The following is a 13,744-nucleotide window of genomic DNA, read 5'->3' as shown; positions in this document are numbered from 1 at the left end:
TTGACTTTTCTTATTGTATCTTTGTTCTTGATTTTAAAATATATGGCCTTTCGGTATGACCATAACCTTTTGGCCAGGAGTTTAATTCTTGCATTATGACACATTGTGTTATAATAATGATAATGATAATAATAACTTTTATTTCACTAGCATAACACATATGACTACTATAGTATAGCCTAGAGCAAGTCTAACATATGGTCCTTTAAAAATGCAATGCTTAGTATGTAATAAATACGGTGAAATGAATTACATAAATTTAAATAAATTATTTGTACACAGAGGCATGAAATACCGTTTCAGGAAAGAGGTTTTAATACAAGTTTTTAGGTTACTCCTCAATCCTATCACATTAATATATGTTTTGTATGTAATGCATATTTGGAAAAAAAATATTGTTTAAACCAAATACCGTTTAAAAAGTGTGTAGAATCTTAATCGTCTTGTGATTTCAACACGAGACCAGGCCAACAAATTGTGAACATGAACATACTCAGTCTAACCAAGACTGCTATTAGTTTGCTTGGTTGCACTAAATGCTTTCAAAGGATCTTCTTATAGATTTTATTGAAAATGTTAATTTCCATCGATTTATTACCATGATTTAGTAAATGGTATCGTCAGATACTTGCTTCTTATATGTATAAGAAATAAAGCAAAATCACATTTATACAACATTATCTTTAGAAAAAAATGAAAATGGCAGTGAGTGATTGGCTGATGTTCTCACAAGCAGATTTATGTTATGAAAATCTGTAGTACCAATGTTCACTACAGTGTATGTTTTGCCAATCATCTCAAGAGGAAATGAGGATAGATTCGTGTTGTTTTGCTATATTTTAATAGCTGAACTTGATGACAGATACAATCAATACCACTCTAGGGAAACCATTAACCTGAAATATATAAAGATGGATAATAAAAATATTGCTATGATATTTCGTTAAAGATTCATTTCCCATTGTTACATCTGGATGCATCTCTATAAATTTTAAACATACTAGTACATTCTAACACTCTTTAGATTTTCTTTTATATAAACAAAGGCGGATTTTTCCGTTTATTGTCTTGTCGATTAAATAAAATATTTATTCTTTATTATGGTCCCTTCACCTTTCGCAAAATGACCTATCTTTGGCTATTGCTATATACTGCGTCCATTTACGCATAAACAAGGATTCCAGATTAGTATCCATTCCTGGTGTAATTCGACCGTGTTAGAATGGAAATAGATTTTAGTTTGACGTGCTTTGTTGGCAAATAAAACACGGTTTTGACGTCTGATGCGTTGTAATCTAATCACGAAGGCCGAACAGAGCACGCAAAACTACAAACTTTTTTCCCAAATTAAATATAAAATTATAAACCTAAGGTAAAGTCATGGTCTAATATCGTACTTCTTATTACAAAATATGCATATGGCGTACGAAGTATGAATAAATGAATTCTGATTGACCAGAACGGTCCCTACATTGTACAAATTACAACACGGTTTTGTTTATTGCACAATTATATAATAGCGGGTTAAATGATGTCTTGTATTGTTATTTTTTCTGGTACTCTGAGATCATGGAGAAAGTTCATTTTTTACTTTGATAGAATTCCGCTTGTGGACTTGATGGGTGTTGCACTTTTCATTATCTCTACAGACACGGTCAAATCGTGTCTGTTAATATGTTGCTTAGCTGGGGTCTATGCTTCCAATGGATCTTTTAACATATTTTATTTATACTATACATTCTAATAACTACTAGCATGATGAATTGATCTGCATCACAAAACCCACAAGTATTGACCTCGGTTTTCGCAACGGGCAGGTCCGATTCACATTATACTGACTAGTTGAAAAGTCAAAATATGTCTTCAGCATGTACCACTACAATAAAACTTTTCATAGTTGATTTTTCAACAAATTCCTTTAACAGTTATTGGTGACTGGCTTTCTTAAGAACTAACAACTATTTGGTTTCACTACAAGGAACAGTAGTAGATGAAATACCTATAATCTGCGGAAATTGCGAAGTTGTGCAGTTCATGTTACAGTTACAGAAGTCAGAGTGACAACAGTGGGAACATACTGGTGCATAGCGAGCCTGTTGGGAACGGGTGTCTCTTTTGGATTTACACTCCTGTATAATGCGAATTTAAATGCATTATGCTGTTTATGTAAGGAAATAATGTTTCATTTAGAAATCTATATATGACTGTCATCAAATTCGGTGTGTCACTTGATGATAAAAAGATATGCATACAGAACAGGACACAAACCCAGGGCCTCTGCTAACTGAATTATCTCATCGCCTACATATTTTCTACCTAAATTTTAATCAATCCATAAACTGTTACAAACGTCCCCACTTAGTTGAAATTAGTTCTCGATTTTCTGCGAGTATTTTACAGTAGTAAGACTAAACACATGATGTTGTCACGTTGGCCGCCAAATGCCACAGGTTGAGAAAAATATGCAGACAGAGTCGGTATAGCATCGGAATGGTATTCAAAGGCCCCTGGTTCGAGTCCTTACTAATGGCACATATTTTTGACCCTTCGACAAACATGAAAGAGCTACAACACACCGAATGGAAAACGGAAGAGTATTTGAATAGTCATCGAAGTAATTGCCTATATTTTGTATAGATACTATATAAAATTGTATAATATGGATTATTTTATACGTAAAAGGTAAGGGTTTACAATAAAAAATGTTTTAGCCGAGTTTCCTAAATATGTGATTTACGCAATTTTCGGTATATCTCTATCATTGCCAATAATGGAAAAAATAACTTACCAGCTGTTCGGCACAGCCCATTACATAATGGAATCCACTTCCCCACTCATATTTGTCAATTTTGCACACCTGTTAAAGCAGAAAACAACAGCACTCTATTTACTTATTTATTTCACATACAAGAATATTGGCATGGTCCTTACAACTCAAATCATTATCTTCTAAATTCACTTGTTTCATATAATATTTTACCTGGTCTGGCCGACACATGTGTACCGTCTGGCATATATCATTCTCTCCTTTGTGGGCACAATCAAAACAAAAAGGACCTCTATCGTGGAATGTTGGAAGAGCTGCAAACAAATTGTACTATTATTATCAGTTCTGCTTTGTGTGATTTTTTATCAGTATGTAATGCCAACCATATCAATTTGTCATTAATGGAAATAGTTTATTATTTCAAAGTAGACAAGGAAGCAGAATAAAAACAATGGCATCAAAATTTTCAAAATTTAGAAAATGCTTTCTTTTTTAAGTAGACATTTTAATGAGATCCCTTACTTATTGTGCAGTATTAATCTACAATAATACTTCTTTAGTAAATAAAATATGTAGAAAACTCTCAAAAGCGTAAGTCACACTTTTTCGAAATTTGATACAAAATAGAAGACATAGATGTCACATCTACCACCGTTTGACCACAAATGACCGTGACCTTGACGGTCACTGCACGCCACAATTTTGTTGCGATAAACTTAAAAATCAAATATAAGTACAAGAAGCAAAGCTTTCAATTACCATTTTCAACACTACTGACCTTAGGTAGGAAAAGGATTGGTATCTTGCATCGCAAACTGTCATCGTAATTAAATAAATTTGATTATGCAATTAAATAATTTTGATTATGCAATTAAATAAATTTGATTATGCAGGCAAGAAATTTTTGCAAACAAAAATTGATTAAATAAATGCCCTGTCTGCCTGTTACTCTTTACGCAATATTACACAATAAGGGAGTGGAATAATAGAAAAATACATGTTTTATTCAGTTGCGGAGGAAACAATTTGATCCGCTAACTTACCGTCGTCTCCGCATCCAACTATATTACAGAAATTGCCGTTGCAACATTGTTGGCAATGTAATGGATCTTCGGCAGCTTGACATACCTGAAAATACATAAACAACGTTATCAACTCTTGTAAATTGTTATTCAGATAATTGCTCTAAAGCTCTAAAGTTCTACGTGAGTGAGTAAATTTATGTCTGTCTGAGAATGGATTACTTCTAACACAGATAGGGGAGTTGGAGTGGGTATTCTATGGTATAATTGTTATAGCTAGTGTTCGCAATATTTATTAATAATTTACAATAGTTACTTACAGATTTACCAATGCAGCCTGATCTGTACAAATGTAAACCTTGGTTTCGTGTATATTTCTGTACATAGCACACCTAAAACAAAGAATGATTATGATCTAAAACCCTTATTTAACGAGAGAACTTGTTTGAACAACAAATATATCTTTCTTTCCTCAAAAAGAACAGAATAAAATTTATACAACAATACACAGTAAGTTCAAAATACAAACACCAGATGTGCCCAAGACGTATGTACTAAAATATCTTACCAGTTAAGACATTTAGAACCCATTGTATGATCTTGATTTCTCTTCTAAATATCAGACAATATCAGACATTGTCTTTCATATCATGTGATACATTTTCTAAAAAAATCAATAAGAGGTAATATGAATTTTTTGAATGTTCAAAAAAGCTTGGTTAGTGTTGACTTTATTGAAAAAACAAACCAACTAAAAATCCCCTTATGCTACAGTACTTTCGGGGAGCATCCATCGGCGGTGTTACCGATCGCCTTGTTCAAATTCTTTTTACATACACTTATTCAAAAGGTGATAATATCGGAGATATTTATGTTAGACGAAAATTACCACTTGATCAAATAAAAAATAACGTAGGATATAACACTTTAGGCCGACTAACTAACCGACTGGCGAACGAACGGACAGACGAATGGACAGAACATGCAAACAAAGTGAAATGATGTGCAAATTTTCAATTTTGACTTCCATCTATGTACAAAGTTTTAATCTCAATCATCGTGTCTTGTATTTGTCATGTTTTCGTGTCGGGGGGTGGGGGGGGGGGGGGGGGGGGGCGAAAACACGTCATTATATATTTGTTACGACAACACGACAGCAAGACATATAAAGAGCGCCAACACGACTAATTCAGGGTGTTTAAATAAGTTAGATAAGATGTTTGTTGAGTTTTCGTGTTGTCGTGTTACACGACATGGCAGAAATCAGCCACCATATGAACCTGATATAAGACAGCCCACAAATTTCGACCTAAAGAGATCATGTATAGGTAACAACTTTTCTTCATTGCGTGATGTATTTTTGACAGGATTTCACAATGTTTTCATTTATTTTTGAGAAAATACACATTAGTTGCATTGGCAGATGTTTTATTCATTCATATTGATTACCTGACCATACAATTTAGTTATCGGGTACTGTCTTCTAACACGAAAGAACCAGACTTTCAAACCATGTTTAAACAACTTCTGTATTAACGCCTACCTCGCTTTCATTGTGGCATTTTGTAACTTTATCACAGTATTGGATATGTAACATGTCCTCGCATTCAAAACACCATGTTCCGTTTCCTGTATGAAAAAGAGTCAAAGCGTATATAATTTCCTATTCCTTATTCAATAATTATGGTCTTCAGTCAACAAATTCTTGAAAAATAGGAGGCAATTTTAAACGTTTCCCGCTCGACCGCTTCTCTTAGAAAATCATGGCTCAGATCAGCAAATTTCTGGACAGATTTGAGACGAAACAGCTTTAACGGTAAAGAAAGGATAAAAACAACAACATTTATAAATAAATATAGCTAGCACAACTAAAAATTTCAGTGCTAACAAATAAACCTCTAAACAGGTATAAAACAAAGTCCATATGTAGAGTATGCTCATCTCGAACGGAAAAGTTTTAGTGCCTATAATAAAACATAAACCAAACCTTATGTACATTACGAGCCTAGCATTACGATTCCTACACGGAACTCCATTCCAAGGTATTGAAATGATTATTGATGATATATATAAAACAGTCTGAAAGAAAAATATGGACGACATCTTAGCATTTACCCAAAGCCTTTATGTTCTGGCCACTGAAAGTTTCATCTTCTCGTTTTCTGCGAAAAATGGCGAGAAGATGGTTGATTGGAGGCCGTGATGGTATACTTAGTCCTTACTTTGGCTTCAGTACATTATCTAAATATAACGGTGGATTTAACTGAGATATAATTCCACTGGCAAAGAACTTCACTGGACGAATATAAATTATAAATAATTGGAAATTCTTATTATTTTTAAAACGCAAACATTGTGACGCTTCATACCTATATCATATTCTTGTTTATTTCCATCACTATGGTTACTGCTGTAAACCGGGGTGCTTCTTGCATAGTCCGGGGTGTTACTTGTGCTCACTGGATTTTGTGCACAATCTGAAATTTGAGTAAACATCTAGAAAGTATACAAATATTGCCTTGAATTGACTAAGAACAATCATTACATTGATATATAGCCGAGAAGAGATTTCATATAGGTTAAACGGTACTAAATATTATTCTCTATTTATTCTATACAAAATGAACAATACTCACAGAGCTGTCACACACAGCTTGACTCATTTCAGAATACCAATCCTTATCTCATTTTGAAGAATTCTACTAAAACAAGAACAGTAGGAGCCATGTATCGTCTAAGGCAGAATTTTCGAGTCACAAATTTCATCAATATTATACTGCTGTGACCTGGTATGACTACAGATTAAACTGAGTTTTATTTTCACCAAAATTTAAAAAAGAAAACAATCACAATGAATTTTAAACAAAAACCAGCCTTCATTTTTACCTCCGTAGCCACCAAATGAAAAATTAATATTCAATAATCTGTCCGCCATTACGCTATAGACCACATGGCTCCCATTAAAATTGTCTTGTTGAGCTATTGTAATCACGTACGATTTCTATTGTTATAGTTTATTGTTGATAACAACAGAGTTATCAAACTCGTTCTATCGGCATACGAATCTGAACCCTTCTGATTGGTTAAGAAAAACAATAGAAACAAATGAATATTTATTTTGTCATTCGCCGGAAATAAAAAAAACACCACACATGCCTCTAGCACCGGCTTAATTCTATTATTTTAGCGAACTTTGAATGATTGTTTGTTTTAAATACTCATTGCGACCTAATACTCACCTTAAAGTATAAAGCAAAAGGGCTCACAGACGGTGATCTTGAAAGCAGTATTATACATTATATCATAGTTCTCTTCCCGTTCAGTATTTATATAATAAATTTACACATAAACTTATCTCACTGAAGCAGGCTCTTATTCGAAATCTGTGAGGCACCTGCTGATGAAAATCTAAGTCATCTTAAAAGAATTAGCGACCCGTCACAACATAACATAAAAGACATTCGAACCTCTCTGGCAAATCCGCATAAAATCCTTCTTTGAGGATATTGTACAGATATTAATTCCAGGGCTTGAAAAAAAACTCTATATTTAAAGAAACGATACACGTCGTGTTTACTTTAAAGCACCTTCCCTAGAAAGGTTAAAGGCTACATTTGCCGTACGAGTAGAGGAAGCCATTTTTATAAGAAAGGATTCTGCTGTTACAAGGTATGAAGATAAAACAAATCAACGACATCTAACAATCATCATATAGATTTTAACAATTACTATTTTAAAATTCTAAGTGCAATAAGTAAACTCTTGTATTATTGCGTGTATTAGGATGAAATATTATGTATCAATTATGTGTCGAGCCGTTATAATGATATGTCTCCGATTAGACATCAATCTGAGCCCTGAAAAGGTACTTTACGAAACAAAATATTTACCTTGGCCGGAAAGAGCAAGCTTTAAAGGATAACCAAACGCCATAGAGTCACCTAGAAGACCGTAAAGTGTAGCTCCGAATTTAATTCCTCCAGTATGATGAAGGTTGAAGAATGTGTTGTATGACACGTTTATAAATAACGTTAGGTAGTCCTCCATGGGAGATGCGACGGAAATCGTCTTTGCATTCCAGGATGACATTGATCTTCCGTTTAAAGTCAGGCCGCTTGCGTTGTGTTTGTTTACTGTAATAGCGAGAGCACCATCGAGTGAATCATATGATTCCGTTTTAAATTTGTAGGAGTCGACGTATTGTGATATTCCTTGTACTGTAGTCATAAATGGGTTTCCGTACATGTTTTCATTATCCGTGCAATACTGTACAACACTAACTGGTTTATTTGAAATTAGTACCGCCGGGTCTGAACCAAACAGGATTTCTAATTTTGATCCTCGGTTCATGTAAGCCGTGAAATGGTTTGTACTGTTGTAGTAATGCATTTCAGTGTTGTTGTCGTCGGCAAATATCCGGACTATAAAGTAGTTATGGGGATAAATAGGAGGAGCAATGTACATGTTTGTCCAATACTTAGTCGGGATCATTTGTTCAACAATGTACTCTGATCCCCCGACTCCAACTGGAATCTGACTGTAGGCGGACCCTGAAAATACTGCTACTGGCTTGTTACTTGATATAACAGTACCACTCAAATCATAATTTGCTGATAACTGATAAGTCTCGTATTTCTGGAGTCGTACTGTTTTTGTATTGTAACTTATACCATTTGTTGTGTAGTTTATACAAACATCAGTGTTGATATCCACGCCCGCGACGAGAACTTCACTGTTGTAGCTGCCGTAAGGATGATACGAGGCTGCCACGTATCTGGTGGATAATGCTGAGGTAGGCAAAAGCAGAAATCCCTCTGTATAATAACTATAGGCCGGTAAGACTGCAACGGATATATTGGAATCGGAGTTGATTTCTATCCCTTTAAACTGACTCCCAGATTCAACTTGAATGAGGGCATTACTTAAATTGATGACTTTTGAATTTGTAACGGAAATCTGTCGATTGTAGTTGTTAAAAGGCGCAGTAATTCTAACGTTAGCTGCTGTATTAGTAACTGGTACAATAACCAAATATAGATTGTGAATGCTTGTGTTAGATGTTCCAATAACTCCAAACATGAATTCTGTTCCCACGGATGCTGCGAAAGAAATACACTAACAAAATATGATTTAATATATAGTGTACCATTTGGGTCGAAAGTCTGCTGTGCGGGCGCGCGCATCTCAAAAAATACGCGCACATATAAAATATGCGTGTAAACTAAATAAATACGTTTAGCTGTATATTTTTTTAAGTGCAATTGTAATTATGTGTGCGCGCGCAAAATTATACGTCCACGGTGCACGCGTTTATATACGAACATCCAGAATTACACGTTTACGCGTAGAAGTATACGTCCACATATATATTTACGCGTAAACTTGTAAATAAATAGGTGCACGCATATATTTAAGTGTACATGCACGCGTAAATATATACATCCACGCGTATATTTTCATACTTGAACGTGTAAATATGTAGGTGCACACATATATGAACGTTCACGCGTAAATTTATAAGTGCATGCGTAATAAAAAGTGCACGGATAAATGCACACGCACGTCTATATAAGCGTGCGCTTACACAATTATAAAAATATATAAGTGGACGTATATTTAGCGTGCACGAACAGAACAGTCAGTTTGAGGGTGTCCGGATTACTTCCAAAGATAGATATTCTCCAGATTGAAGTACAGCCTTATGATGTACTGGTATTCACGAAAGCGTGGCTTTCAGATACTACCACTAATGATAGTATTCTTATTCAAAACTTTGATGCTTCTTTCAGAAATGTCCGGATTAGCAGACTAGGGGGAGGAGTAGCTATCGATATCCGATCTGGTCTCTGTACTTCCCGTCGTCAGGACCTAGAACTTCCGGGACTAGAGGCCGCCTGGATAAAGCTTTCCTTCCTTCACAAAAGTCTCCAAGTTGGAGCCTTTTATCGGCCGCCTAACTCAAAAAATGACTACTGGATACGTCTAGAAGAAAGTATAGACAGAGCTCACATTAACCAAAATAATACAGTCATCTTGGGTGATTTCAATATAGTTGTATCAAATGATAAACCTAACAATCTGTCTAGACTTTTAACGTCTTATAATTCAGTACAGCTTATCTCCGAACCCACTCATTTTACAGAACATTCACAATCCATAACTGATCTTATATTTGTAAAAAATCCTTAACATGTCATATCAAGTTTTACAGCAGACCCATTCATACCAAATCTCTTAAGATTACATTGCCCTACTGTTGTCGTTCTTAAATTCCAGAAACTCAAAAAAAGTCTCCAACGGAAGATATGGTCAGTCCTAAACTTTTAAAAGAAGGATGTCCTGTCTTGGCAATACCACTCTCTTCATTCTTCAATAAATTACTTACAAGGTCATATTTTCCTTCAATCTGAAAAGAGGCAAATATAACCCCGATTTATAAAAAGGTCAATCCGTCTTACCCACAGAATTATCGACCAGTATCCCTAAGTTGCGTTGGGAAGCTCATGAAACGATGTATCAATAATCATTTCGTTAATTACCTTACTCGGAACAACCTTCTTTGCAGTTTGATGTACTGTTTTATATGGAATGGAAAATAAACGGGTTATCACTACATAACTAAAGAAAAGATATATCCAAAGCATTTGACCGGGTTTGGCGTAAAGGTCTCCTGTTTAAACTTTTAGCATTTTGTATTAGTGGAAATCTACTCCGTTGGTTTAAATCTTATTTAACTATCAGAAAACAAAGTATGAAATTTGAAAAACATCTTCAGACTGGTCATCTATAAGTGCTGGTGTCCCTCAAGGTTCGATCCTAGGGCCAATACTATTCTTATATACATTAATGATATCATTCTCGATTTACGTTCAAACGTCCGGTTATTCGCAGATGACACCAGCCTGTATGTCATTGTAGATAACCCTGCATCAGCTGCCCTAATCCTAAACAAAGACTTGGAAACTATTTCCAATTGGTCAAAAACATGGTTTGTAACCTTCAATCCTTCAAAAACTGGTAGTCTGACCTTCTCTAGGAAAACAGCCAAGCCTGTACACCCTGATCTGTATTTTGATCATGTCTTGCTCAACCTGTTAGTACTCACAAAAATCTCGGTCTAATACTTTCTGAAGATTGTAAATGGAATGCACACATCGCAAACACAGTTAGTAAGGCCTGGCAAAGACTCGGACTCTTACGCTCTCTTTAATATATTTTAACTAGACAGAATCTTGAACGTTTATACATTACTTTTATCCACCATTTACTGGAATACGGGGATATTATATGGGACAATTGCTCCGACTACTTAAAATCTGAATTAGAACCCATTCAAATTGAAGCTTTAAGAATAATTACAGGTGCAATAAAATATTGCAACGCGGAAAAGCTTTACACTAACACTGGGATAGAAACTATAACTCGAAGACGTAGGAACTACAAAGTAAACCTCCTTTATAAAATGGAAAACAACTTAACTCCTAATTATTTAAGCAGTCTAATTCCCGAACGTACCCAGCACAGATTTGACCTCAGACGACCCGAGAGGTTACCATTGTTACCATGTAGAGCAGAATTGTATCGAACATCCTTTTTGCCCTCTGCAGTAGGAGAATGGAACAATTTATCATATCTTACCACAGGCCAAACAACCTTACATTCATTTAGACATTATCTAAACGCAAACAATAACTTACAACCCAACCCTCTGTTTAAAATCGGTCAGCTGAAGCTACAAAAAATCATACACGCCTTAGATTGTCATGTAGTACACTTAAACATGATCTGTTTCGGCGCTCACTAACTGAATCTCCTTTTTGTAGCTATGGCTCAGTGGATACAGCAAGTCGTTTCTTAACGTCTTGTCCTAATTACACACAACTTATCCATTGACAGCTGAGAACGTTCCGTTTGGTAATGAACATCTAACTTATGAGTAAAATAAACTAATAACACTAAAAACCCAGAAATTCATAGCAGCGACAGGCCGTTTTGACTCTGGTTAGGTTGGCGATGGGATTGGGTCATTAAGGGCTGAACATTTTTCTTCTTATTTTTCTTTTTTCTCTCCCAGAGTCATTGCTGAGTAATTTTTACAGCTTTTCACTTTTTTACATCTATTTCTATTTTCTGTACATACATATGTTTTTCTTTATTGCATTTTTGTTTTGCATCTGTGTGTTCAATCTGCCACAACAAGCAGTTAAATGTGTATACTAACTATAGGAGAAGGACACAATAAGTTACATTGTAACTTCTTTCCTAATCATTACTTCATTTGTAGAAATGTTGTGTCATGTTATGCAGATTTGAATAAATACTGTTTAAACTAAGCGTGCACGCGTATTTTTATACATGCATGTATATTTGAAATGGGCGCACGTAAACCAGGCTTTTGGCCCAAATGATACACCATATCCTAAAGCCGCACCACAAAATAACTGTATTCTTTTGTATTTCATTTATGGTACTATACATGATTTGCATGAAAAATATGAGATATACAAGAATTTAGTTTCAAATTGACAGTAACATATATATAAGGCCAAGGCAATGTGTTTTATGTCTTAACATTTTATTGAATTAATGTAGCAATATGTACATAAATCAGTGTATTTACTATGCCCCAACGATAACTTGATATTTACAAACATGACTATAAATAGATTAAAATGGAACATAGGGAATTCAACATTTTCCTAACATGTTACAATCTAAATATTTCTAGATCTTATACCAGTTACTAATTTGCTAAGTGGTAAAGCATACAGTCCATGTTCACATTTGCCGTGTGGGTTCGAAACTCAACATCGACATTTATTTTTTTTTTTAATTTTATTTCACTTTTGCATAAAAATTAAGATTCCTTCATGAGCTCTGTAACAATACGACAGAGAGGTACTAGTATCTAAAGGCGATATGGCAGATCAGAATAGTTTATTATATAACAAAGATGATATTGATTAAATGCATGCACTTAGCCATGCAAATAATGAACATACTATTGTGTTATATAAATATATATATACAAATAAAAGTATGCCTACGGGCAGAATGTCGAGCCAACCAGCACCTTTGACTTTTTAGTGTGACCTTGATCTTGGACCTAGGGACCTGCTTCTTACGCATGACACTCCGTCTTATAATGGTGAACATTCATGCTAAGTTACATCAAAATCCTACCATGCACGAAGGAGAAATGCTCCGGACAAACTTCAATTTGACCTTTGAGATAGGAACATGGGTTTGCACATGACACGCCTTCTCAATGAGTTAAACATTAATGTGAAATATAAATCTCGGTCTAATACTTTCTGAAGATTGTAAATGGAATGCACACATCGCAAACACAGTTAGTAAGGCCTGGCAAAGACTCGGACTCTTACGCTCTCTTTAATATATTTTAACAAAGATGATATTGATTAAATGCATGCACTTAGCCATGCAAATAATGAACATACTATTGTGTTATATAAATATATATATACAAATAAAAGTATGCCTACGGGCAGAATGTCGAGCCAACCAGCACCTTTGACTTTTTAGTGTGACCTTGATCTTGGACCTAGGGACCTGCTTCTTACGCATGACACTCCGTCTTATAATGGTGAACATTCATGCTAAGTTACATCAAAATCCTACCATGCACGAAGGAGAAATGCTCCGGACAAACTTCAATTTGACCTTTGAGATAGGAACATGGGTTTGCACATGACACGCCTTCTCAATGAGTTAAACATTAATGTGAAATATAAACAATATTGGTCTATGCATGTCGAAGTTATGATCCGGACAAAATCGGACGGACGCACGCACGAACATATACCGAAAGCGGCGACCGTATCAGCTCTCCGCAAGCGTGCTGGACAACAAACCATCAAAGAAAGAAACAAAAATACGGAAGCAAAAATGAAAACTAATAGGAAAAACAACAAAAAATCTGGAAAAAAGCCCT

The 13,744-nt window shown here is 35.0% G+C and overlaps 2 protein-coding genes across 2 annotated transcripts in view; both read right to left on the bottom strand.

The window, feature by feature from the left end:
* LOC123559918 (nascent polypeptide-associated complex subunit alpha-like) overlaps positions 1 to 7,959 on the bottom strand; it is a 193,863-nt gene extending 185,904 nt beyond the window's left edge. Inside the window, exon 1 of the mRNA XM_053552118.1 lies at positions 7,956 to 7,959. The gene's annotated coding sequence lies outside the window, so the exon portion shown is untranslated. The remainder of the gene's footprint in view (positions 1 to 7,955) is intronic.
* LOC123560550 (uncharacterized) overlaps positions 1 to 13,744 on the bottom strand; it is a 68,872-nt gene that overhangs the window by 3,082 nt on the left and 52,046 nt on the right. Inside the window, exons 11-18 of the mRNA XM_053516654.1 lie at positions 7,680 to 8,888; positions 6,159 to 6,266; positions 5,333 to 5,418; positions 4,110 to 4,181; positions 3,811 to 3,895; positions 2,981 to 3,081; positions 2,789 to 2,857; positions 2,000 to 2,129 (exon numbers count right to left, since the gene is read on the bottom strand). Of these exons, the coding sequence (XP_053372629.1) occupies positions 2,000 to 2,129; positions 2,789 to 2,857; positions 2,981 to 3,081; positions 3,811 to 3,895; positions 4,110 to 4,181; positions 5,333 to 5,418; positions 6,159 to 6,266; positions 7,680 to 8,888 (1,860 nt within the window). The remainder of the gene's footprint in view (positions 1 to 1,999; positions 2,130 to 2,788; positions 2,858 to 2,980; positions 3,082 to 3,810; positions 3,896 to 4,109; positions 4,182 to 5,332; positions 5,419 to 6,158; positions 6,267 to 7,679; positions 8,889 to 13,744) is intronic.

The sequence above is a fragment of the Mercenaria mercenaria genome, chromosome 10 (assembly GCF_021730395.1).
Source record: "Mercenaria mercenaria strain notata chromosome 10, MADL_Memer_1, whole genome shotgun sequence".
In the NCBI taxonomy this organism is placed as follows: Eukaryota; Metazoa; Mollusca; class Bivalvia; order Venerida; family Veneridae; genus Mercenaria; species Mercenaria mercenaria.
Note: the sequence above shows the minus strand (reverse complement) of the source record. Positions and strands in the feature narration are given on the sequence as shown.